This window comes from Oncorhynchus tshawytscha, linkage group LG20, assembly GCF_018296145.1.
Source record: "Oncorhynchus tshawytscha isolate Ot180627B linkage group LG20, Otsh_v2.0, whole genome shotgun sequence".
Classification (NCBI taxonomy): domain Eukaryota; kingdom Metazoa; phylum Chordata; class Actinopteri; order Salmoniformes; family Salmonidae; genus Oncorhynchus; species Oncorhynchus tshawytscha.
Window position 1 is genome coordinate 36,903,877 of NC_056448.1, and position 26,620 is coordinate 36,930,496.

At 43.6% G+C, this 26,620-nt stretch overlaps 1 protein-coding gene across 19 annotated transcripts in view; it reads right to left on the bottom strand.

Annotated features, from left to right (window-relative positions):
• sh3glb2b (SH3-domain GRB2-like endophilin B2b) overlaps nucleotides 1-26,620 on the bottom strand; it is a 47,885-nt gene that overhangs the window by 14,116 nt on the left and 7,149 nt on the right. For 2 of the 19 annotated variants that reach the window (XM_024381705.2, XM_024381703.2), the window contains 10 exons: nucleotides 25,726-25,854; nucleotides 20,817-20,950; nucleotides 17,604-17,696; nucleotides 16,932-16,943; nucleotides 15,473-15,535; nucleotides 13,055-13,129; nucleotides 11,227-11,250; nucleotides 5,749-5,838; nucleotides 5,289-5,389; nucleotides 5,151-5,165 (listed from right to left, as the gene is read on the bottom strand). In XM_024381705.2, the coding sequence (XP_024237473.2) occupies nucleotides 5,151-5,165; nucleotides 5,289-5,389; nucleotides 5,749-5,838; nucleotides 11,227-11,250; nucleotides 13,055-13,129; nucleotides 15,473-15,535; nucleotides 16,932-16,943; nucleotides 17,604-17,696; nucleotides 20,817-20,950; nucleotides 25,726-25,854 (736 nt within the window). The remainder of the gene's footprint in view (nucleotides 1-5,150; nucleotides 5,166-5,288; nucleotides 5,390-5,748; nucleotides 5,839-11,226; nucleotides 11,251-13,054; nucleotides 13,130-15,472; nucleotides 15,536-16,931; nucleotides 16,944-17,603; nucleotides 17,697-20,816; nucleotides 20,951-25,725; nucleotides 25,855-26,620) is intronic. The other 17 variants (XM_024381707.2, XM_024381704.2, XM_024381711.2 and 14 more) reach the window with 10 other exon arrangements.

Sequence of the window (26,620 nt, forward strand, 5' to 3'; positions counted from 1 at the left end):
ACCAACAGTTCAATTTTTAAGTAAAAAAAAGGTATTAGGTGAACAATAGATAAGTCGAGAAATAAAAACAATAGTAAAAAGACAGTGAAAAATAACAGTAGCGAGGCTATAACAGTAGCAAGGCTATATACAGGCACTGGTTAGTCGGCCTATTTGAGGTAGTATGTACATGTAGGTATGGTTAAAGTGACTATGCATATATGATAAACAGAGTAGCAGTAGCGTAAAAGAGGGCTTGGCGGGTGGCGGGACACAATGCAGATAATCCGGGTAGCCAAAGTGTGGGGGCACCGGTTAGTCAGGCTAATTGACGTAGTATGTACATGTAGGTATGGTTAAAGTGACTATGCCTATATGATAAACTGAGTAGCAGCAGCGTAAAAGAGGGGATGGGGGGCAGGACAATGCAAATAGTCCAGGTAAACACTTGATTACCTGTTCAGGAGTCTTATGGCTTGGGGGTAAAAGCTGTTGAGAAGCCTTTTGGTCCTAGACTTGGAGCTCCGGTACCACTTGCCATGCGGTAGTAGAGAGAAAAGTCTATGACTGGGATGGCTAGGGCCTTCCTCTGACACCGCCTGGTGTAGAGGTCCTGGATGGCAGGCAACTTAGCCCCAGTGATGTACTGGGCCGTACTCACTACCCTCTGTAGTGCCTTGCAGTCGGAGGCCGAGCAGTTGCCATTCCAGGCGGTGATGCAACCAGATGCTCTCGATGTTGCAGCTGTAGAACCATTTGAGGATCTGAGGACCCATTTTAGTTTCCTGAGGGGGAAACAGGCTTTGTCGTGCACTATTCACGACTGTCTTGGTGTGTTTGGACCATTCTAGTTTGTTGGTGATGTGGACATCAACCTGCTCCACTGCAGCCCCGTAGATGAGAATGGGGGCGTGCTCAGTCCTCCTTTTCCTGTATTCCACAATCATCTCCTTTGTCTTGATTACGTTGAGGGATAGGTTGTTATTCTGGCACCACCCAGCCAGGTCTAGGATCTCCCTACATGCTGTCTCGTCTGCAAACTTAATGATGGTGTTGGAGTCGTGCCTGGCCATGCAGTCGTGGGTGAAGAAGGAGTACAGGAGGGGACTGAGCACGCACCCCTGAGTGGCTCCAGTGTTGTCGATCTGCGTGGAGGATGTGTGTTGCAACCTACCCTTACCACCTGGGGGCGGTCTGTCAGGAAGTTCAGGATCCAGTTGCAAAGGGAGGTGTTTAGTCCCAGGATCCTTAGCTTAGTGATGAGCTTTGATGGTACTATGGTGTTGAACGCTGAGCTGTAGTCAATGAATAGCATTCTCACGTAGGTGTTATTTTTGTCCAGGTGGGAAAGGGCAGCGTGGAGTGCAATAGAGATTGCATCATCTGTGGATCTGTTTGGGCAGTATGCAAATTGGAGTGGCACTTCATGGCTACAAACATGAGTGCTATGGGTCGGTAGTGATTTAGGCAGGTTACCTTAGTGTTCTTGGGCACAGGGACTATGGTGGTCTGCTTGAAACATGTTGGTATTACCTGATCCCACAGTCATCCAGAACAGCTGATGCTCTCATGCATGTTTCAGTGTTACTTGCCTCGAAGCAAGCATAAAAGTGATTTAGCTCCTCTGGTAGGCTCGTGTCACTGGGCAACTCACGCTGTGCTTCCCTTTGTAGTCTGTAATAGTTTGCAAGCCCTGCCACATCCGACGAGCGTCAGAGCCGATGTAGTACGATTCAATCATAGCCTGGTATTGTCGCTTTGCCTGTTTGATGGTTTGTCAGAGGGCATAGCAGGATTTCGTATTAGCTTCCGGGTTAGAGTCCCGCACCTTGAAAGGAGCAGCTCTACCCTTTAGCTCAGTGCGAATGTTGCCTGTAATCCATGGTTTCTGGTTGGGGTATGTATGTACAGTCACTGTGGGGACGACGTCCTCGATGCACTTATTGATAAAGCCAGTGACTGATGTGGTGTACTCCTCAATGCCATGGGAAGAATCCCAGAACATGTTCCAGTCTGTGCTAGCAAAACAGTCCTGTGGTTTAGCTTCTGCTTCATCTGACCACTTTTTTTTTATAGACCGAGTCACTGGTGCTTACTGCTTTAACTTTTGCTTGTAAGCAGGAATCAGGAGGATGTAATTGTGGTCAGATTGACCAAATGGAGGGCGAGGGAGAGCTTTGTATGCGTCTCTTTGTGTGGATTACTGGTGATCAAGAAAGTTTTTCCCTCTGGTTGCGCATTTAACATGTTGATAGAAGGTTAGCTAAAACTGATTTAAAAATCCCCGGCCACTAGGAGCGCCGCCTCTGGGTAAGTGGGTTCCTGTTTGCTTATTTCCATATACAGCCGAGTGCGGTCTTAGTGCCAGCATCCGTCTGTGGTGGTAAATAAACAGCCATGAAAAGTACAGATGAAAACTCTTGGCAAATAGTGTGGTCTACTACTTTTCGTGCACCAGCTGTTGTTCACAAATATGCACAGACCGCCCCCCTCGTCTTACTGGAGTGTGCTGTTCCATCTTGCCGGTGCAGCGTATATCCCACTAGCTGAATATTCATGTCATCATTCAGTCACGATTCCATTAAACATAAGATGTTACAGTTTCTGATGTCGCGTTGGTAGGATATTCGTGATTGTACCTCGTCTAATTTATTGTCCAAGTAATAATGACGGTAACGGCAGCTTTCCCACTAGCCGTCTGCGGATCCTTACGAGGCACCCCACTCTGTGTCCTCTGTATCTGCGTCTCTAACTCTTGCCAATGACAGGGATGTTGGCCTTGTCGGGTGTTTGAAGTACATTCTGTGTGTCCTGCTTGTTGAAGGAAAAATCTTTGTCTAATCCGAGGTGAGTGATCGCTGTCCTGATATCCATAAGCTCTTTTTTGCCATAAGATACGGTGGCAGAAACATTTTGTACAAAATAAGTTAGAAATAACGCAAAAAAAATACACCAAATAGCACAATTGGTTAGGCGCCCATAAAACTGCTGCCATTTCTTCCCGGCGCCAATTTTTACAGGTAGTAGCCTAAACCTATAGATGTTACATTGACCTGGGTGAATGGAATATGAATGACCATGATTCAATATGCTGTAATATAAATAAGGCCGTGCTCATTAAAAAAATGATCGTTCTCCCTCATCTTAAACGGCACCGACCGCCACTGGTACTTAGTAAAGTGTTGTATTGGATTTGCCCGAAACATAACACTTTGTATTCAGGACAAAAAGTTAATTGATTTGCCACATTTTTTGCATTATTACTTTTGTGCCTTGTTGCAAACAGGATGCATGTTTTGGAATATTTTTATTCTGAATAGGCTTCCTTCTTTTACCTCTGTTAATTAGGTTAGTATTGTGGAGTAACTACAATGGTGTTGAGCCATCCTCAGTTTTCTCCTATCACAGCCATTGAACACTAACTGTTTTAAAGTCACCATTGTCCTCATGGGTAAATTCCTGAGCAGTTTCCTTCCTCTCCGGCAACGGAGATAGGAAAGACGGCTGTATCTTTTTCTAGCCAGAAGCTAGCCAAGTTTACTGGCTAACGTTAGTATTAAGCTAACCACGGTTTGTGGTCATCAGCTATCCTTTAGCTCGAAAAGCTATCGCCAGTTTTGTACAACGCGACTCAGACCAGAACATACCGGACCTATTTTTCTCTCCATATCCCTGGATTTCAACCCCAAGCTCTGGACATTTACACCTGGATCTCGCAGCTAGCTAGCTGCTATCCGTGTGACTATTGGCTTACGTCGATCCCGGAGCAAACATAAATTATTCCGGAACTAGCCAGCTGAAGAGGTCCATCAGCCACTCCTGGGCTACAATCACCTATCCAGACCCGTTTTACTGCCCATGCAGAGCCCCACTGGGCCTTCACGACTGGACTACCGAGGTTAACTGCCCGAGGGAGTTATCCAACTGGCCCCTCCGTCGCGACGTTACCTGAACGCCCATCTGCGGCCCGCTAATCGTTAGCTGTCTTATCGGCTGCTATCTGAATTGGTCTATCGGACAAAAATCTCTGAAACTGGAAACACTTATCTCCCTCACTAGCTTTAAGCACCAGCTGTCAGAGCAGCTCACAGATCCCTGCACCTGTACATAACCCATCTATAATTTAGCCCAAACTACCTCTCCCCCTACTGTATTTATTTATTTTGCTCCTTTGCACCCCATTATTTCTCTCTACTTTGCACATTCTTCCACTGCAAATCTACCATTCAAGTGTTTTACTTGCTATATTGTATTTACTTCGCCACCATGGTCTTTTTTTTGCCTTTACCTCCCTTATCTCACCTCATTTGCTCACATCGTATATAGACTTGTTTATACTGTATTATTGACTGTATGTTTGTTTTACTCCATGTGTAACTCTGTGTTGTTGTATGTGTGGAACTGCTTTCCTTTATTTTGGCCAGGTCGCAATTGTAAATGAGAACTTGTTCTCAACTTGCCTACCTGGTTAAATAAAGGTGAAATAAATAAATAAAAATCTTGGTAGTGACTGGATGTGTTGATACACCAGCCAAAGTGTAATTAATAACTTCACCATGTTCAAAGAGATATTCAATGTCTGTTTATTTTTGTATTTTTCCCCCCATCTACCAAAAGGTGCCCTTCATTGCGAGGCTTTGGAAAACCTCCCTGATCTTTGTGGCTAAGTCTGTGTTTGAAATTCACTGCTGGACTTGGGGACCTTCCAGACAATTGTATGTGTGGTGTACAGAGATGAGGAAGTCAAAATCATATTAAACACTGTTATTGCACACAGAGTGTGTCCATGCAATTTATTATGTGACATTTTTACTGCTGAACTTATTTACGCTCGCTATAACAAAGGGGTTGAATACTTAGACTAAAGACATTTCAACTTTTCATTTTTAATTAATTTGGAAAAATTTTGAAAAATATAATTCCACTTTGACATTATGGGGGTATTGTATGTAGGCCAGTGACGCATAAAAAAAAATATAAAAATACTAATTTTTAAAAAAGGAATCTATTTTAAATTAAGGCTGTTGCACAACAAATTTGTAGAAAAAAAAATCAAGGGGTGTGAATACTTTCTGAAGGCACTGTATTTACAAATACGCACAAATCACTCTTAAAACACAAACGCAACACTACAAACAACACTATCATCAACAACAACACTAGTTACTTACGTATCGCTGTTAGCACTGTCAGCAGAGAGAAAAAAGGGAAATGTTGAAGAATTTTCCCATGTATGTAAACAAAGCCACTTCAACCCACTCATAAGGGTTATGATTCATCCAACTATACCTCCGTCGTAAAGTGCTCACCTGCTCAGTTCTTTCTGCAACTCCTGCATGTACTGGTGACACTGGGCATAGTATGTAGCCTGGGCCTCCACAAACTCATGCAGGCAGCGCAGGTGGTTGACCTATCAGGGAAAGGGGGGACAGGGTGAAAGACAAGAAACAAGTTGTACTTCCAAAACCCTGGTTTCACACACAATGATTGTTACTAAACCGCAACGTTACAGTTTATATTTGCTGGAGCAAAATTGGCTGAATACTTCTCCCATCTGTTTAGGCTCTAAAGATCTAATCACTCACCCATCTTAGAAACATAGGTTGTGAGAACTGGTTAGAACCTGCTTTTTTGTTTGTTTGACTGCTTTAATGGAGTAGAGTTACCCCTGATCTCTAGCCCTGATCCAGCATCCTCCCCAGACCTAGTGCTGTTTCCCTAGGTCTGGGCTTTCCGTGACTAGTGTGTGTGTGATGTCTCTGGACTCACGTGTGTACTGCTGATGCCCTCCAGTAGCAGCCGGGTGACCTCGGCCTGTCTGTCAAACTCTGTCTGAGCCACACGCAGCTCCTGCTCCGCCTATAGGAGAAGACGGGAGAGACCACATGAACACCCATATACACTGAGGGTACAAAACATTAAAGACACATTCCAAATATTGAGTTGCGCACCCCCCACCAAGATTAGTTGAAGAGACTAATCTCTTGCACATCTCAAATCAGATATGGGACGGACAGATTTAGGCAAGGTAAACTGGGGTAGGAGGGCTAATTGTGTTTAGTGCCCATCTGTGCAGGAGGAGGTATTGTGATACCTCACATCTCAAGATAAGGCTACTTAATGTTAGATCCCTCACTTCCAAGGCAGTTATAGTCAATTAACTAATCACTGATCATAATCTTAATGTGATTGGCCTGACTAAAACATGGCTTAAGCCTGATGAATTTACTGTGTTAAATGAGGCCTCACCTCCTACTTACACTAGTGACCATATCCCCCGCTCATCCCGCAAAAGGTGATGCTAACACAGAGGTGTTGCTAGCAAATTTCAATTCCCCCCAAAAAGCAGTTTTCGTCTTTTGAGCTTCGAGTCATGAAATGTATGCAGCCTACTCAATCACCTTTTTATAGCTACTGTTTACAGGCCTCCTGGGCCATATTCAGCGTTTATTTTACCTTTATTTAACTAGGCAGGTCAGTTAAGAACAAATTCTTATTTTCAATGACAGCCTAGGAACAGTGCCTTGTTCAGGGGCAGAACAACAGATCTGTCAGCTCGGGGATTTGAACTTGCAACCTTTTGGTTACTAGTCCAACGCTCTAACCACTAGGCTACGCTGCCGCGTTCCTCACTGAGTTCTTATTGGACCTTGTAGTAGACTATCGGACCACCATTTTATTACCTTTGCAATCACAACAAATAATCTGCTCAGACCCCCACCAAGGATCATCAAAAGTCGTGATATAAATTCTCGGACAACCCAAAGATTCCAAGTTGCCCTTCCAGACACCCTCTGTCTACCCAAGGACGTCAGAGGACAAAAATCAGTTAACCACCTAACTGAGCAACTCAATTTAACCTTGCGTAATACCCTAGATGTAGTCGCACTGCTAAAAACAAAAAAACATTTGTCATAAGAAATTAGCTCCCTGGTACACAGAAAATAGCCGAGCTCTGAAGCAAGCTTCCAGAAAATTGGAACGGCAATGGCGCCACACCAAACTGGAAGTCTTCCGACTAGCTTGGAAAGACAATACCGTGCAGTATCGAAGAGCCCTCACTGCTGCTCGATCATCCTATTTTTCCAACTTAATTGAGGAAAATAAGAACAATCCAAAATGTATTTTTGATACTGTCGTAAAGCTAACTAAAAAGCAGCATTCCCCAATAGAGGATGGCTTTCACTTCAGCAGTGATAAATTCATGAACTTCTCTGAGGAAAAGATCGTGATCATTAGAAAGCAAATTACGGACAACTCTTTAAATCTGCGTATTCCTCCAAAGCTCAGTTGTCCTGAGTCTGCACATCTCTGCTAGGACCTAGGATCAAGAGAGACACTCAAGTGTTTTAGTACTATATCTCTTGACACATTGATGAAAATAATTGGCCTCTAAACCTTCAAGCTGCATACTGGACCCTATTCCAACTAAACTACTTTAAGAGCTGCTTCCTGTGCTTGGCCCTCCTATGTTGAACATAATAAACGTCTCTCTATCCACCGGATGTGTACCAAACTCATTAAAAGTGGATGTAATAAAGCCTCTCTTGAAAAAGCCAAACCTTGACGCAGAAAATATAAAAAACTATCAGCCTATATTGAATCTCCCATTCGTCTACAAAAAGGTTAGAAAAGGCTGTTGTGCAGCAACTCACTGCCTTCCTGAAGACAAACAATGTATACGAAACGCTTTAGTCTGGTTTTAGACCCCATCATAGCACCGAGACTGCACTTGTGAAGGTTAAATGACCTTTTAATAGTGTCAGTCTGAGGGTCTGCATCTGTCCTCATGCTCCTAGACCTTAGTGCTGCTTTTGATACCATCGATGGCCACATTCTTTTGGAGAGATTGGAAACCCAAATTGGTCTACACGGACAAGTTCTGGCCTGGTTTAGATCTTATCTGTCGGAAAGATATCAGTTTGTCTTTGTGGATGGTTTGTCCTCTGACATAATGTTAACTTTCACTGCTATGCGGATGACACACAGCTGTACATTTCGATGAAACATGGTGAAGCCCCAAAATTGCCTTCCCTGTAAGAGTTTCAGACATAAGGAAGCTGCAAATTCTCTACTTTTAAACTCGTCAAAACAGAGATGCTTGTTCTAGGTCCCAAGAAACAAAAAGATCTTCTGTTGAATCTGACAATTAATCTTGATGGTTGTACAGTCGTCTCAAATAAAACTGAAGGACCTCGGCATTACTCTGGACCCTGATCTCTCTTTTGACGAACATATCAAGACTGTTTCAAGGACAGCTTTTTTCCATCTACGTAACATTGCAAAAATCAGAAACTTTCTGTGCAAAAATGATGCAGAAAAATGAATCCATGCTTTTGTCACTTCTAGGTTAGACTACTGTAATGCTCTACTTTCCGGCTACCCGTATAAAGCACTAAATAAACATGGCTGCTAGAATCTTGACTAGAACCAAAAAATGTGATCATATTACTCCAGTGCTAGCCTCTCTACACTGGCTTCCTGTTAAGGAAAGGGCTGATTTCAAGTTTTTACTGCTAACCTACAAAGTATTAAATGGGCTTGCTCCTACCCATCTTTCCAATTTGGTCCTGCCGTACATACCTACATGTACGCTACGGTCACAAGACGCAGGCCTCCTTACTGTCCCTAGAATTTCTAAGCAAACAGCTGGAGGCAGGGCTTTCTCCTATAGAGCTCCATTTTTATGGAATGGTCTGCCTACCCATGTGAAAGACGCAGACACGGTCTCAACCTTTAAGTCTTTATTGAAGACTCATCTCTTCAGTAGGTCCTATGATTGAGTGTAGTCTAGCCCAGCAGTGTGAAGGTGAACGGAAAGGCTCTGGAGCAACGAACCGCCCTTGCTGTCTCTGCTTGGCCGGTTCCCCTCTCTCCACTGGGATTCTCTGCCTCTAACCCTATTACAGCGGATGAGTCACTGGCTTACTGGTGCTCTTCCATGCCGTCCCTAGGAGGGGTGCGTCACCTGAGTGGGTTGAGTCATTGACGTGATATTCCTGTCCGGGTTGGTGCCCCCCCTTGGGTTGTGCCATGGCGGAGATCTGTGTGGGCTATACTCTGCCTTGTCTCAGGATGGTAAGTTGGTGGTTGAAGATATCCCTCTAGTGGTATGGGGGCTGTGCTTTGTCAAAGTGGGTGGGGTTATATCCTGCCTGTTTGGCCCTGTCAGGTGGTATCGTCGGACAGGGGCCACAGTGTCTCCCGACCCCTCCTGTCTCAACCTCCAGTATTTATGCTGCAGTAGTTTATGTGTCGGTGGACTAGGGTCAGTCTGTTATATCTGGAGTATTTCTCCTGTCTTATCGGGTGTCCTGTGTGAATTTAAGTATGCTCGCTCTAATACGCTTTCTTTCTTTCTCTCTCTTGGAGGACCTGAGCCCTAGGACCATGCCTCAGGACTACCTGGCACGATGACTCCTTGCTGTTCCCAGTCCACCTGTCCGTGCTGCTGCTCCAGTTTCAACTGTTCTGCCTGCGGCTATGGAACTCTAACCTGTTCACCGGATGCGCTACCTGTCCCAGACCTGCTGTTTTCAACTCTCTAGAGACAGCAGGAGCGGTAGAGATACTCAGAATGATCAGCTATGAACTGACATTTACTCCTGACGCGCTGACCTGCTGCACCCTCGACAACCACTATGATTATTATTATTTGACCCTGCTGGTCATCTATGAACATTTGAACAGCTTAGCCATGTTCTGTTATAATCTCCAACCGGCACAGCCAGAAGAGGACTGGCCAACCCTCATAACCTGGTTCCTCTCTAGGTTTCTTCCTAGGTTCTGGCCTTTCTAGGGAGTTTTCCCTAGCCACCATGCCTCTACACCTGCATTGCTTGCTGTTTGGGGTTTTAGGCTGGGTTTCTGTACAGCACTTTGTGACATCAGCCGATGTAAGAAGGGCTTCATAAATACATTTGATTGATTGAAATAAATTTGACCTAATATCATTACCCGTTCAAAGGCACTTAACAACTTTTGTCTTGTCCATTCACCCTCAATCCATATATCAATTGTCTCAAGGCTTAAAATCCTTCTTTAACCTGTCTCCTACCCTTCATCTACTGATTGAAGTGGATTTAACAAGATACTTCAATAAGGGACCATAGTTTTTTACCTGGATTCAGTCTATGACATGAAAAGAGCAGGTGTTCTTAATGTTTTGTACACTCAGTGTATATGCACACATGCATGTACAGTGAGCTCCAAAAGTATTGGAACAATTACATTTATTTAGTTTATGGGGCTGTACTCCAGCTTTAATTTGAGGGTGTTTTCATCCATATCAGGTGAACTGTTTAGAAATTACAGCACTTTTTGGACATAGTCCCCCCATTTTAGGGGACCAAATGTCACACTCTGACCTTAGAGAGCCTTTTTATGTCTCTATTTGGTTTGGTCTGGGTGTGATTTGGGTGGGCATTCTATGTTCTTTATTTCTAGGTTTTGTGTTTCTATGTTTTGGCCAGGTATGGTTCTCAATCAGGGACAGCTGTCTATCGTTGTCTCTGATTGGGAATCATACTTAGGCAGGCTGTTTTGTCACCTTAGGTTGTGGGATGTTGTTTTTGTTAGCTCTGTGTAGCCTTCAGACCGTGACGGTTGTTGTTCTTTTGTTGTTTTGTGTTCAGATTAAATAAAGAATCATGAACATGTACTGCGCTGCAACTTGGTCCACTTCTTCTTACGGGCGTTACACGAAAAGCATTGGGACAAATTCACTAATGTGTATTAAAGTAGTAAAAAGTTATGTATTTGGTCCCATATTCATAGCACGCAATGACTACATCAAGCTTGTGACTTCACAAATTTGTTGGCTGCATTTGCTGTTTGTTTTGGTTGTGTTTCAGATTTTGTGCCCAATATTAATTAAATGGTAGATAATGCATTAGTCACTTTTATTGTAAATAAAAAATATTCATGTTTCTAAACACTCTATTCTGATTTACAATAAAAGTGACTCCAAAATAACCCAATACATTATTTACCATTCATTTAAACCTATATGGATGATAATACCCTCAAATTTAAGCTGACAGTCTGTACTTTAACCTCATAGTCATTGTATCATTTCAAATCCAAAGTGTTTTAGTTGACAGAGCCAAAACAAACCAAAAAAATGTTTCACTGTCCAAATACTTTGAGGTCACTGGCGACACGGACACACACACACACACCTCTAAAGCAGTCTATGACCTTTTTAGTCTATGTTGTTGAACACCAATCTTACTAAGTGATACTTACTTTGTCCACTTCCTCACTCCACAGCTAGAATAAGCAGCATGACAACAAGGGAGATAAGAGCAATTCTCAGACCAACAATGACAGCGCACAACAGACCTTGTGGGGTTCTACATCCACATAATAATTTCTCCCCAGAGCAGTCTCATGAGTCTGTCTCAGGAGCAATGGCCCCATTCCCTTTCTGACTCATTGATATGTTGAAAGACTAGCTGTGTAGTAAATGGGAGGAATCCCCCTATAACAATAAAAGTCTAGTCATGTCTGGAAGAGGCCAATGATTTGAAAACATGAGTAAGTAATCAGATTATTTTGTTGAAACCATTGTTAGGTATGTGATGCAAGTAAAGAGTCACTTTTAAATGTATTTATTACATGTTATTAGACCGCTCCTTACTCTACTATACGATACGATAAGTATAGCCAAATGACATTTCTGTGGGACTAGCAGAATTAAAATGACAGGAGGACACGTAGTTTGTGTGGACAGTACACAGACGGCACGACAAAGCCCAGGGAGCCCAGGGAAGGGATCTATTGAGGTTTCCCCATCAGTGTGGCTGAACCATCATTGGAATATCATTTATTACATTATATTTCTATGGGAAACATGCCCCTGGAATTCTAAGCAGCTAAGGAATTGATTCTCGAAGGAGAAATACAACCTCATTGAAAATAAGAATTTGTTCTTAACTGACTTGCCTAGTTAAATAAAGGTACATTTTTAAAATAAGGGCAAACGTGGGAGGATGTGAACACACACAGTGTTTTGGTCACGAAGGGGATTCAAATTTTTTGGTTTTTCAACAATGGCCTACTATACACAACCATCTGTTTGACAATTACAACGACAGAATCTCTCATTATAGACAAAGACACACAACACCGTGACACAACAACTGACAAAACAAATAATATAGTCCAACGCGCTGGACTGAAAAGAAAATGGCCAGGCACGTCTTCGTCACTGGCATTCATCATAAACACGACTACCACGAACAAACCCTTCTCCTCCAATACAGACTGATGAATGTGACAGAGTTACCTAACCAGTAGCGATAACAAAGACAGTGACAACATCAGGAGCAAAACAGATATATGAAAGTGGAACGTAGGACCATTCTTGTTTGGCTAACTGCATGGTGGCAAAAATTAGGTAGATAAGAGATCTTAACACCTGCAATCTTCTGGCCAGTTGTCCACCAAAGGGCTATCTGCTATCCCGATATCTGTCTCCGGGGGTCATCCCCCAATTATAATTTAATAAACCTTCGTATTTGCATTCAGTCTATTGTTCATTCAGTTAGGTCTCTCCATGATTGAACTAATTCATCAAGTCTGTGGTCAGTCAAATCAGGTGCTGAACTTTGGCTGGATTCCATCAGAGCGTTGAGGTGATGGGGGGGGCTCCAATACATACACACCCTCTAAGGGCCTCAAGAACAGGCGATGGGGAAAGTAACACCCTACTATACCACAGTAGCATTGAGCTAGTACCTACACTGCTGAAAATAAAAAGGTGCTTCATTGCAATTTTATATAGCCATATATAATAAGCCATTTAGCAGACGCTTTTATCCAAAGTGACTTACAGTCATGCGTGCATACATTTTATGTATGGGTGGCTCCAGCAGGGATTAAACCCAATACCCTTGGTGTTGCAAGTGCCAAGCTATGCCAACTGAACCACACTGATCTGTATGAAGCAAGCCATGGAACGCTTGTTGGTTCTGTATAGCACCATTTCTTCTAGCAGTGTAGGGCGGGGGTTGCATCCCATCTAGTATTGTTGATAATATGCTATGAACAGTGTAAACCTATTGATATATACCTTCCTCTGATCCATCACATTGGCCGACTCTTTGGAATCTTCCAGATCCCAACTATCCCAGCCACCACTGCTTTGCTGTTTTTAAGTTTAAATTTAAGGTTTAATTTATTTGCACCAAAGAAAATAAGTGATAGACAACAATACAGATAAAAACAATATCACAAAAATATATATACAAGTATAAAAAAAACGTTTTAAGTTTGTTAAAACAGACAAAACCTTCTATACCAAAAATGTACAAATTAACTGGTCAGAAATTACAAAAAATAATAAACAGTATATGTTTTGTTTGGATGTGAGTGTGTTTGGATGTGTTGTGTGGATGTGAGTGAGAGAGATGGGCTATATTTAAAAAAAAATATATATATATATATATATATATATATACACACACTGCTCAAAAAAATAAAAGGGAACACAAACACAATGTAACTCCAAGTCAATCACACTTCTGTGAAATCAAACTGTCCACTTAGGAAGCAACACTGATTGACAATACATTTCACATGCTGTTGTGCAAATGGAATAGACAACAGGTGGAAATTATAGGCAATTAGCAAGACACCCCCAATAAAGGAGTAGTTCTGCAGGTGGGGACCACAGACCACTTCTCAGTTCCTATGCTTCCTGGCTGATGTTTTGGTCACTTTTGAATGCTGGCGGTGCTTTCACTCTAGTGGTAGCATGAGACTGAGTCTACAACCCACACAAGTGGCTCAGGTAGTGCAGCTCATCCAGGATGGCACATCAATGCGAGCTGTGGCAAGAAGGTTTGCTGTGTCTGTCAGCATAGTGTCCAGAGCATGGAGGTGCTACCAGGAGACAGGCCAGTACATCAGGAGACGTGGAGGAGGCCGTAGGAGGGCAACAACCCAGCAGCAGGACCGCTACCTCCGCCTTTGTGCAAGGAGGAGCAGGAGGAGCACTGCCAGAGCCCTGTAAAATGACCTCCAGCAGGCCACAAATGTGCATGTGTCTGCTAAAATGGTCAGAAACAGACTCCACAAGGGTGGTATGAGGGCCCGACGTCCACAGGTGGGGGTTGTGCTTACAGCCCAACACCGTGCAGGATGTTTGGCATTTGTCAGAGAACACCAAGATTGGCAAATTCGCCACTGGCGCCCTGAGCTCTTCACAGATGAAAGCAGGTTCACACTGAGCACGTGACAGACGTGACAGAGTCTGGAGACGCGATGGAAAACGTTCTGCTACCTGCAACATCCTCCAGCATGACCGGTTTGGCGGTGGATCAGTCATGGTGTGGGGTGGCATTTCTTTGGAGGGCCGCACAGCCCTCCATGTGCTCGCCAGAGGTAGCCTGACTGCCATTAGGTACCGAGATGAGATCCTCAGACCCCTTGTGAGACCATATGCTGGTGCGGTTGGCCCTGGGTTCCTCCTAATGCAAGACAATGCTAGACCTCATGTGACTGGAGTGTGTCAGCAGTTCCTGCAAGAGGAAGGCATTGATGCTATGGACTGGCCTGCCCGTTCCTTAGACCTGAATCCAATTGAGCACATCTGGGACATCATGTCTCGCTCCATCCACCAACGCCAAGTTGCACCACAGACTGTCCAGAAGTTGGCGGATGCTTTAGTCCAGGTCTGGGAGGAGATCCCTCAGGAGACCATCCGCAACCTCATCAGGAGCATGCCCAGGCGTTGTAGGGAGGTCATACAGGCACGTGGAGGCCACACACACTACTGAGCCTCATTTTGACTTGTTTTAAGGACATTACATCAAAGTTGGATCAGCCTGTAGTGTGGTTTTCCACTTTAATTTTGAGTGTCACTCCAAATCCAGACCTCCATGGGTTGATACATTTGATTTCCATTGATCATTTTTGTGTGATTTTGTTTTCAGCACATTCAACTATATAAAGAAAAAAGTATTTAATAAGAATATTTCATTCATTCAGATCTAGGATGTGTTATTTTAGTGTTCCCTTTATTTTTTTGAGCAGTGTATATATAACCTTTATTTAACTATATGGAGGAGATTACTGAATAGTTTGGTTCATCAGGCTGACCCCCAGTCTTCGCTTGAAATTATTGAGGGACGATGGGGTTTGGGCAATGTGAAGATAAGAATTCCAGAGTATGGTACCTCTGTATCTGATAGAGAATTAGGTTGAGGATAGCTTAGTCTCTGTCTCCTTCTACATGTCTGTCTCTTCCCTAACAGTCTCACCCAAGTTATTATCCACAAAGACTAGTTATATTCAGAAAAGTTAACCTGTGACATAGGCCATGAAGTGCACTAAACTTGTGTTGAAAGACTCAAATAAACCAAAATTTGTACATCTAATGCCGTGTGTTTGTGTGCGCACGCCATTGTACATATTCTATGGAGTATAGCCTGTGTGTTTTTGTGTGTATGCATCTCTCAACATGAGTCTCCGTCTGTGGGCGTCTTACCGCAGATGCGCTCGCAGACAGAACATAATTTCGAGGCCTAGTCTCCTGAAAATCGGGCTCGGCCTACAGGCAGAGGAGGGGGTAACAAAGTCATACAGTCATGCATCGCATCAAAACAAGCAGCTCCAACAAACAGCACACTGAGGAAGAAGAAGAATGAAAGGGAGAAGAAATGAGAAGAAGCAAACGGTCAGTTCCCACAGGAGTCTGGGATGGAGATGCAAAGCTGCAGTTCATGGAATATGGGGTGCTCCAATGTGTCCTCTATACAGACAGAAGCTGCCTTAGCATGCTAAACTAATTATGGCTACATACAGAGGCTCCGAGAGTTCTGCAGACCTGGTTGACAGTAGCAGCCTTATAATGCTAAGCTAATTATGGCTATATACAGCTGCTCCCAGAGTTCTACAGACCTGGCTCTGACAGTAGCAGCGACTCAAGTGCATGAGCATTCTCCCATACAGAAGGCCTCAGCTCAGGGCCTATATTCATAAAGTGTCTCAGAGTAGGAGTGCTGATCTAGGATCAGTTTATCCCTGTAGATCATAATGAATATGATTATATGGACAGATCCTAGATCATCACTTCTACTCTGAGATGCTTTGTGGATATTGGCCCAGGACTGTGCAGTGCAAGTAGCAGTGCGGTGCGCAGCCTATTTGTGTTTTGTGATGTTAAGAAGAACTTGGATGGCATGAGTAACTTATCTTTTGTCACGCAGAGCCAGTGATGAGAATTAAATACTACCTCCACACCATGAGGCATGAATGGATTAGAAGAGCTTACACAAATATTTATTTGCATCAAGCGCCATGCACATTTTCAAAGTCAAGGTCCAATTTTCAGGTATCATTAGAATGGTGGCAGACATCTTGGTTTTGCATTGTCTTCTGTTCAAACCTGACCATTGTACCTGTGGAATGGACAGCAGACTGGCTGGATACCCCCCCAATCACTCCCATCAATCTTCAGGATGTGTGAGTGTGGGAATGAGCAGGGCTTTCCAACTGAGGGGACAATGGAGTATTGTTCAAAGGGTCCAGAGGTCCCTGAATCAGCTTTCAGGGCCCCAGACAATGAGGTGGGTAGACCTTGGAGATGGTAGTGGAAACACTGAGGCCACATAAAACAAAAGTCTAAAAATGTACAGTCTCAGTCAGGTCCACATCATCAAATTTGTTGCGCCAGTGTACCATCCAAAACATTTTGTTCGGTGAAGTCAACTAGAAAAAAATAGAAAAAAAATGTTCCACCTCTCATATGACCATCTCTAGGTGTCATTACTGAAACAAACCCATTCAACTTTTCTTTGGGACTATACTACTGTATAGTTGTGGTGCATGGATGGTCTGAAAGAAGAGAGGGAGGATGCCCCAAACAGCACTCAATGAAAAAAATTAAAATGGGAGAAAAAGAGGCAAGCGAGATCGCTGAAAATACAACACTCGTCAATACTTACATCTCCCTCACACTGCGCAAATGATAACAGAGAAACATGTTAGTCCAAAGTTAGTCAACAGAGAGCACCGTTTGTCTCCACGTGCAAAACTGAAGAGAATGAGCGAGGGTGAAGGGGGATGTTAGTTTGGGAGAGACAATTGTCATGCCCCATGTAAGGTTTGCAGAGAAGGTGAGTCAAAGGTAGACACCTAGACATTGATGAAAATCCTCCACCGCTGCCCACCCCTATGGCCATTTCTATTGGTGTAGCTGGCTTAATGGTCTATGGATTTCTGTTGATGTCCCAGTTGGAGTTGATCTAAGTTGACAACACATTTAAGAAAGCTTTGGGGAAGGACAAGCAGTGTGCTCGTATTATGTGAGTTAAACTGTGTTGTATTCATTCTCCACTTACAGATCAGAGCATCTAATCAAAAGCATACAGTGATTGGAGGTAGCAGCTGTTGAATAACTAAACCGCTTTACAATCACCTTTGAGTCAAAGTACCCCCCCCAGTAATAGAGTCAATAGATAGACAGGGAAGTAACCAGAGCCAAGAGAACTCAAATCATTTTCATCAACTCTAGAACTGTATGTCAGGAATTGTATGTTCCATGTCAGGCCTGAAATCATTCAAACTGGGACTGCCAGTCATAAGGGAAGGGGTGTCTGAGGATGAGGAAGACTCACCGCCGCTTTAGCCTCGGCTTGCTTGGCTTTCTTGACACGTGCTTTACAGATGTCCAGGTCCAACCGCCGGTTCTCTAGGAGACGTCTCTCTTTCTGCACAGGGGAGGAAGACAAGGAGGAAGTGAGTGACACAAAACCAGACCACCACCACTCCTCCCACTACTTCTCCACTGTGCTACCCCAGAGCCACTTGTATCCACTTGGTAACAGCTCCACATTGCCCTCTGATATTGCTGGGTGGCATTTTTTGCCATGTTGCTTATATTACGGACGTCATGTTGCTTGATATTTTCATCATGTACCTGATTGAGTCTGTAATACCAACATGTTTCAAGCAGACCACCGTCCCTGTGCCCAAGAACACCATGTAACCTGTGTGGTATCCCAGGAGGTCTACCCTGGGGGATGGTAATAGAGGGGAGGTACGTGAGGCGACGTTGGCTCCCTCTGCTGGGAATACGGGAGCTGGGCACCCCGACACGGACAGCTAAGTGGAGGTAATTAGAGGAAAGTGCCAACCAGCGGTGGAGGCTAAATAAAAGGAGCTCGATGGCACACCGCGGGAGAGAAGGGAGAGAGATGGATACCATTTAAGAGAGAGAAGGAAGACAGAGCAAAACCTAAGTTATTTCTTTGATATATTTATTTTCTGTCTTAAGTAAAGTTGTTTTTCGGACTAAAGCCTCCCTGTCTCTGTGTCAATCTCTGCACGCTCAACCCAACACCCCACGGTTTACCACACCTGCCTAAATGACTACCGATCCATAGCACTCACGTCTGTAGCCATGAATTGCTTTGAAAGGCTGGTCATGGCTCACATCAATACAATTATCCCAGAAACCCTAGACCCACTCCAATTTGCATACCGCCCAAACAGATCTACAGATAATGCCATCTCTATTGCACTCCACACTGCCCTTTCCCATCTGGACAAAAGGAACACCTATGTGAGAATGGTATTCATTGACTACAGCTCAGCATTCAACACTGTAGTGCCCTCAAAGGTCATCACTAAGCTAAGGACCCTCTGCAACTGGCTCCTGAACTTCCTGATGGGCCACCCCCAGGTGGTAAGGGCAGGTAACAACACGGGGGCCCCTCAGGGGTGCGTTCTCAGTCCTCTCCTGTACTCCCTGTTCACTCATGACTGCACGGCCAGGCACGACTCCAACACCGTCACTAAGTTTACCGATAACACAACAGTGGTATGTCTGATCACCGACAACAATGAGACAGCCTATAGGGAGGAGGTCAGACACCTGGCAGTGTGGTGCAAGGACAACATCTCCCTCAACGTGATAAAGACAAAGGAGATGATTGTGGACTACAGGAAAAGGAGAACTGAGCATGGCCCCATTCTCATCGACAGGCTGTAGTGGAGCAGGTTGAGAACTTCAAGTTCCTTGGCGTCCACATCACCGTCAAACTAACATGGTCCAAGCACACCAAGACAGTCGTGAAGAGGGCACGACAAAACCTATTCCCCCTCAGGAGACTGAAAAGATTTGGCATGGGTCCTCAGATCCTCAAAAGGTTTGACAACTGCACCATCGAGAGCATCCTGGCGGGTTGCATCACTGCCTGGTATGGCAACTGCTCGACCTCCGACCGCAAGGCACTACAGAGGGTAGTACGGCCCAGTACATCACCGGAGCAAAGCCTCCTGCCATCCAGGACCTCGATACCAGGCGGTGTCAGGGAAAGGCCCTAAAAATTGTCAGAGACTCCAGCCACCACAGTCATAGACTGTTCTCTCTAATCAAATGGCTACCCAGACTATTTGCATTGCTACCCCCACCCCCTTCTTCAACGCTGCTACTACTCTGTTATTGTCTGTGTCGTCACTTTAATAACTCTGCCTACATGTACATATTACCTCAATTACCTCGACACCGGTGCCCCCACACATTGACTCTGTACAGGTAACCCTTGTATACAGCCCCGCTATTGTTATTTACTGCTGCTCATTAATTATTTGTTATCCTTATCGTTTACTTTTTGGGAGGTATTTTTTTTAACTGCATCATTGGTTAAGGGCTTGTAAGTAAGCATTTCACTGTAAGGTGTAATACCTGTTGAATTAGGCACATGTGACAAATAAAATCTGATTTGATTTTAAATGCTTGCTGGCATCAATCAATCAAATGCTATGGCCGCAACATGTAACTCTTTTGTTCCAGACAGCATCAGATACATGGGCTCCATATACTGAGACAGAGGGGCGCTGTTTCTCTCGCTCGGATGATTTCTCTGGTGAGATTCAGCCCATTGCGAATTGACAGAAAAGTACAAAAACACAGATAGACGAAAGCGAAATGATTTTATATATTATAATTTTTTATTGGTCAAATATTTGGGGAAGCCTGGCTTCCTTGAATACACACCACTGTCCATCCTCAATATTTCAAGCTAGCTGTGGCGTGAGCTTAACCATCTAGACTCTAAGCCCTGTCCAAGCCAGGGGGGTGGGCTAACATATGGAATGGGGGGTTGCTAACATATGGAATTGTTTAAGATGATCACATACCAAGGATTATTTAGCTATTTGACTTTGAATTTTAAGACCCCTTACTGCTATTAGCCAACAGAAATGCATTGAATAACAGATTTTGTCCCCCAACAAATCTAAAGAAAGTTTGTCTGAAGTGTCTGTCCTATATCTGAGAGATATAAGAAAGATCAGTAAAATATGTATATTTTTTTACATGTATTTATCCCCTTATTTTAGACACTAAACTATCTCCATACATACTTCCATTCATTTTTAAAACTGCTACCGGGAACCCTCAGATGAGTCTTGTGTTTTACGTTTTGCTTTAGGACACTCACAATCGTGTTCGTGAGTGTCTCAGCTTTCCTCTTGGTTCATATTAGTGTGTAGTCCAAACCGTTCGGATGCGACATACGATTTTGTGAGAAGACCAATTTTTGGGATGTCTCATGGTCTGACAAACACCGCTCTAGCTCAGCTGCCTTTCACCGCAAATGGGGACGATATCGGCAGATGACGTTGATTGAGACACAGTCAAAAAACATCTCTCGAGCTTAAACAGGGGATTTTTAAAATTATGTTAATTAGATTTCCCCGGGGGACGGCCACTGTAGGCTAAGGTACGTTCTTAACTATGCGAACACTTAGGCACTTCAAGCTGAAGATAAGTGTAAGGGGTAGAGTCTAGGGATGAGGGGCTAGGAGTTTCACAGTATACTCACAGATATGGTTCTCCAGTCTCCCTCCAGGAAGTTGCGGAGAGGAGTGAGGAAGTTGATAGCCGAGGTCTGGAGGAACTCCCGCTCCGCCCCGCCCAGTCTACTCTGGTACTCCCCCACCGTGATCAGGGTACTGCCTGTCACACACACACACACACACACACACAAAATTAGGTTGATGACAGAAGTGGATGAGTAGGTTGATGACAGTGAATATACATGACTGGGCATTAATAATATGGCCAATTCCTTTTTAGTTCCTGTCCATTCAGGAGACAAAGGGACATACTGGATCGGGACATTTAATTCCATGACATTCATTTAGTTTCCTAAATTACCAGGGAGTTAGAATGAAACTGAGCCCAATTCATCAGATCAGAACTGCCCAGCCATTGACCCAGTGGAAGGAGGAGCGAGCCAGGTCAGAGACTCCGTCCCCTCCACTCCCAGTGAAAAAAACCTTCCAGTACAATAGTCGAATTCAACAATGTCAATAACAACGTTTTCAATTCAACTTTTGCTTTCAAAAGCAGCATAAACATAGAACATGTAAGAATGAACAATAGTCATTGAATTCTACCCTGCTGATATACTGTACGTTATAGGGATGAAATGTTCACTCTAGAATGCCCTTGAAGCCAATCGGAAACAACAATGGTATAAACATAAATCATTATAGCCATGCATTATATCAACCCTCCCCCTTGTTAGGTTCTAAATAAACAGTAAAAACTACCGGACAACTAGGACAAGCTCAAATCCAGTTTATTCACCCAATGGGTCAGACAGCTGAACAGACAAAGACATCACCATCACAAGTACATTGCTCAAAAAAATAAAGGGAACACTAAAATAACACATCCTAGATCTGAATGAATGAAATATTCTTATTGAATACTTTTTTCTTTACATAGTTGAATGTGCTGACAACAAAATCACACAAAAATGATCAATGGAAATCAAATTTATCAACCTATGGAGGTCTGGAAAAAGTGGAAAACCACACTACAGGCTGATCCAACTTTGATGTAATGTCCTTAAAACATGTCAAAATGAGGCTCAGTAGTGTGTGTGGCCTCCACGTGCCTGTATGACCTCCCTACAATGCCTGGACATGCTCCTGATGAGGTTGTGGATGGTCTCCTGAGGGATCTCCTCCCATACCTGGACTAAAGCATCCGCCAACTCCTGGACAGTCTGTGGTGCAACGTGGCGTTGGTGGATGGAGCGAGACATGATGTCCCAGATGTGGTCAATTGGAGTCAGGTCTGGGGAACGGGCGGGCCAGTCCATAGCATCAATGCCTTCCTCTTGCAGGAACTGCTGACACACTCCAGCCACATGAGGTCTAGCATTGTCTTGCATTAGGAGGAACCCAGGGCCAACCGCACCAGCATATGGTCTCACAAGGGGTCTGAGGATCTCATCTCGGTACCTAATGGCAGTCAGGCTACCTCTGGCGAGCACATGGAGGGCTGTGCGGCCCCCCAAAAAAATGCCACACCATGACTGACCCACCGCCAAACTGGTCATGCTGGAGGATGTTGCAGGTAGCAGAACGTTCTCCACGGCGTCTCCAGACTCTGTCACGTCTGTCACATGTGCTCAGTGTGAACCTGCTTTCATCTGTGAAGAGCACAGGGCGCCAGTGGCGAATTTGCCAATCTTGGTGTTCTCTGGCAAATGCCAAACGTCCTGTACGGTGTTGGGCTGTAAGCACAACCCCCAACTGTGGACGTCGGGCCCTCATACCACCCTCATGGAGTCTGTTTCTGACCGTTTGAGCAGACACATGCACATTTGTGGCCTGCTGGAGGTCATTTTGCAAGGCTCTGGCAGTGCTCCTCCTTGCACAAAGGCGGAGGTAGCGGTCCTGCTGCTGGGTTGTTGCCCTCCTACGGCCTCCTCCACGTCTCCTGATGTACTTGCCTGTCTCCTGGTAGCGCCTCCATGCTCTGGACACTACGCTGACAGACACAGCAAACCTTCTTGCCACAGCTCGCATTGATGCGCCATCCTGGATGAGCTGCACTACCTGAGCCACTTGTGTGGGTTGTAGACTCAGTCTCATGCTACCACTAGAGTGAAAGCACCGCCAGCATTCAAAAGTGACCAAAACATCAGCCAGGAAGCATAGGAACTGAGAAGTGGTCTGTGGTCCCCACCTGCAGAACCACTCCTTTATTGGGGGTGTCTTGCTAATTGCCTATAATTTCCACCTGTTGTCTATTCCATTTGCACAACAGCATGTGAAATTTATTGTCAATCAGTGTTGCTTCCTAAGTGGACAGTTTGATTTGACAGAAGTGTGATTGACTTGGAGTTACATTGTGTTGTTTAAGTGTTCGCTTTATTTTTTTGAGCAGTGTATATATACACCCCACTTAAGAACAAGTCTCCTCCTTTTCTCTAAACATGACATTTTTATTGCTAGGCAGGAAGTAGTAATAAATTGTTCCTTCTCCCTTAATGTGACCTGACCTCGGCCCCCATTCCTCACTAATCCACAGCAATCCACCCTTATCAGTGAACGCAACCATCTGATTACCTTTGCCTTACTCAGTAACATTCCAAGCCCCTGGCTCATATGCAACCTTAACTGACCACCAATTGTGCAAGTTCTCCCACTTAAAAAGATGAGAGAGGCCTGTAATTTTCATCATAGGTACACTTCAACTATGACAGACAAAATGAGAAAAAAAAAATGAAAATCACATTGTAGGATTTTTAATTAATTTATTTGCAAATTATGGTGGAAAATAAATATTGAAAATTACAGGCCTCATCTTTTTAAGTGGGAGAACTTGCACAATTGGTGGTTGACTAAATACTTTTTTGCCCCACTGTATACATTATACCTACAAAAAGCCATTAACTTCTGGTGTAGCAAGTATTTCAAATTACAACCCAACAACTGAAGCAAGACTGTGGCCCTTCTCCTTTCCTAAGGATACCTGATGTCTAACAATAACATGTTCTGACAAAATGTAAACGTTCTGCATTACCCTCTCTCCCTTAGTGACTTGATTAAGTATATTTATAAGTCAGAACTCATCACCCTCAACTCAGCATCTCTCCGTGCTTCACTGCATTAACCACTCTTTACTGCTGTTATAAAGGATGGATGGATGGATGGATGGATAGACATATAATCGTTTTGAGAGACTGGTGATTTTCAGTAAGAAACTGCCGCTGGAGGGAATTTCTTGGGACTACACACGCACACACAGCGTGCTAAGCCAAGATGCTAAGTTGTGAGGCATGGTATCATCAAACCGCTGTGTAAAGGGTCAGATTGGTTGTGAGAGGAGTGGGTATCCCGCCAGCTTCCAAGGTAATCAAAGTCAGCATCAGAGCTAGAACTCCTAGACACAACTATCCATTATCACACTGGCTCACTGTCTATGGGAGACAAAACAGTCGCAAGCTGCATTTCTTGGGAATTTATATCATAACTGGCGAGTGTTGGCCATCCTTTTCATTCAAGTTGGATTACTCCTGGGCTGCAGCACCCAAAGATAATAATTGATATACTGGCCCACAATGCTCTGTCAGGGGTTCTTAATTAAACCTTTTCAGCTAAAGAGACAAATTACAAAATGAGCGTCCTTCCGTGACCAAATTCCTCCTCCAAAGTAGAGGTCGACCGATTAATTAGGGCCGATTTCAAGTTTTCATAACAAACGGGAATCTGTATTTTTTTATTTTTAATTACACCTTTCTTTATAGTCAAAGGTATATGAAATACAAATTGTACAGAGAGAAGTACTCCTATAATTCCTATAATAACTACAACGTAAAACTTCTTACCTAGGAATATTGAAGACTCATGTTAAAAGGAACCACCAGCTTTCATATGTTCTCATGTTCTGAGCAAGGAACTTAAACGTTAGCCTTTTTACATGGCACATGTTTACTTTCTTCTCCAACACTTTGTTTTTGCATTATTTAAACCAAATTGAAGATGTTTCATTTTATTTGAGGCTAAATTTATTTTGATGTATTATATTAAGTTTGTTGTAATTGTCATTATTACATATATATATATATTTTTTAATTTAAAATTTGGCTGATTTATCAGTATCACCTTTTATTGGTCCTCCAATCATCGGTATCGGCGTTGAAAAATAATAATTGGTCAACCTCTACTCCAAAGACCCAAATGAAGAAGAAATAGTGTGTGATTATATTGTATTCCCATAACTCGCAACCCACATTTCACATGCCTAGAGCAGAGTTTAAGAAACCCTAACATACAGTACAATGTCTCCAACCATTACTTAGATAGTTGAGAGAAAATCCCTTAAAAATGTGCCTAGAAAGAGAACCATTAAGAGATTCCACTTCAGTGCAAGAATGCACATGTCGTGTTCAGGTTGAACATATTTTCTAATAGACTTGGGCATCCCCATCTGGACAACTTGAGTCACTTTGGCCATGGTCCACATCATACATTGCAGTTGGGCATCAGATTGCTATGTCACAGATGAGGATATCTGATATACTAAACACCTATTCGGGCGTTATGAGATCTGGTAAGCGACTGCAATATAGTCGGCCTGGAACGCGGCCATTATGTGCTGAATAAAATGGAGGCCTGGGCAGCTGATGGAGGCTGATGGCATTTAGAACACTGGGTACTGCCATGTTGTTTGTTTTTGTGCCAACCACACACAGACAGCTGAGCACCTGGTACAGTGTGGGCAGCATTGCCAGCCCGCCCAGACACATTGGCATCAATACATTATGTAGATTTCAATGAATACTAAGGTTCAGGAAGAATGACTTTCAAAAACAAGAGGGTGTTGCAGAACAAATAGCAGAATAGAGTGTTACGGCACCTCCTGCGGCTGTCAAACGCATGTTAGTGACAAAACGGCAAAAGACCCAGACCTCCACTAGTTCCACCTACCATATGGGGTCCCTGGGCCAAAGTCTTTAGCAGCATCCAGCATATACTGTCCCAGCAGCTCTCCATTGGTTGTCCTGGATGGGATCTTCTTATCTAACTTCTCATAGAAAAACTCCTCTATACGCGCACCTGTGTAAAAGTAAAGAATAAGATAGTTCACACCAGATAGCAATTAGGTACCTCAATCAGTAAATGTAGCGCTTTTCCTTTTCCTTTGTAAAAAAAAGATGCTAGAAAAAACTACCAATTTCAAGTAAGCACAAGTAATATAATGATGTAACACCTCAACCCCCTGGAAAAACATGAATCACCGGTCTTCTCAGTCTTTATCTATTCCCTGTCAGAGGCATTCATTAATTAGCCTACATCATTTATCACTAGAGAAAAGTCCTTCAGGTACAATGAAATGACCTACATGTCTCTTCCATTTTCAAAGCGATGAGTTTTAAAACCATACACCAAAACAACTATTGAGCAATAATGTACGAGTTATTGATTATGAACGTAATAACGTACATATGGACAGACAATGAATAACAAGACTTAACATTTGACAATTCCTATCTACAATGGTATACTGCTTGACGTTGGAAAGTGAAAGGCAACATTGATCAATGCACTACAGAAGACACAGCATGGGAGTGAAATGGAGGGGGTGGCAGTTCTCTCTGGAACCTATCCAGCTTTCTGCACACAACATTTAGCAGATAAACAAAGGCTTATTTTTTACCCCCTACAAACACTTTTACAAGATATATACACACACACACACACACACACACAACGGGAAAAGCACATCAACAAGTACAGACACACGATGACACACACTCCTTTGTGTATGTGCTTCTTGATGAGAATAAGGGTAGGGGAGAGGTTGGTGGTTCCTTCACAGATT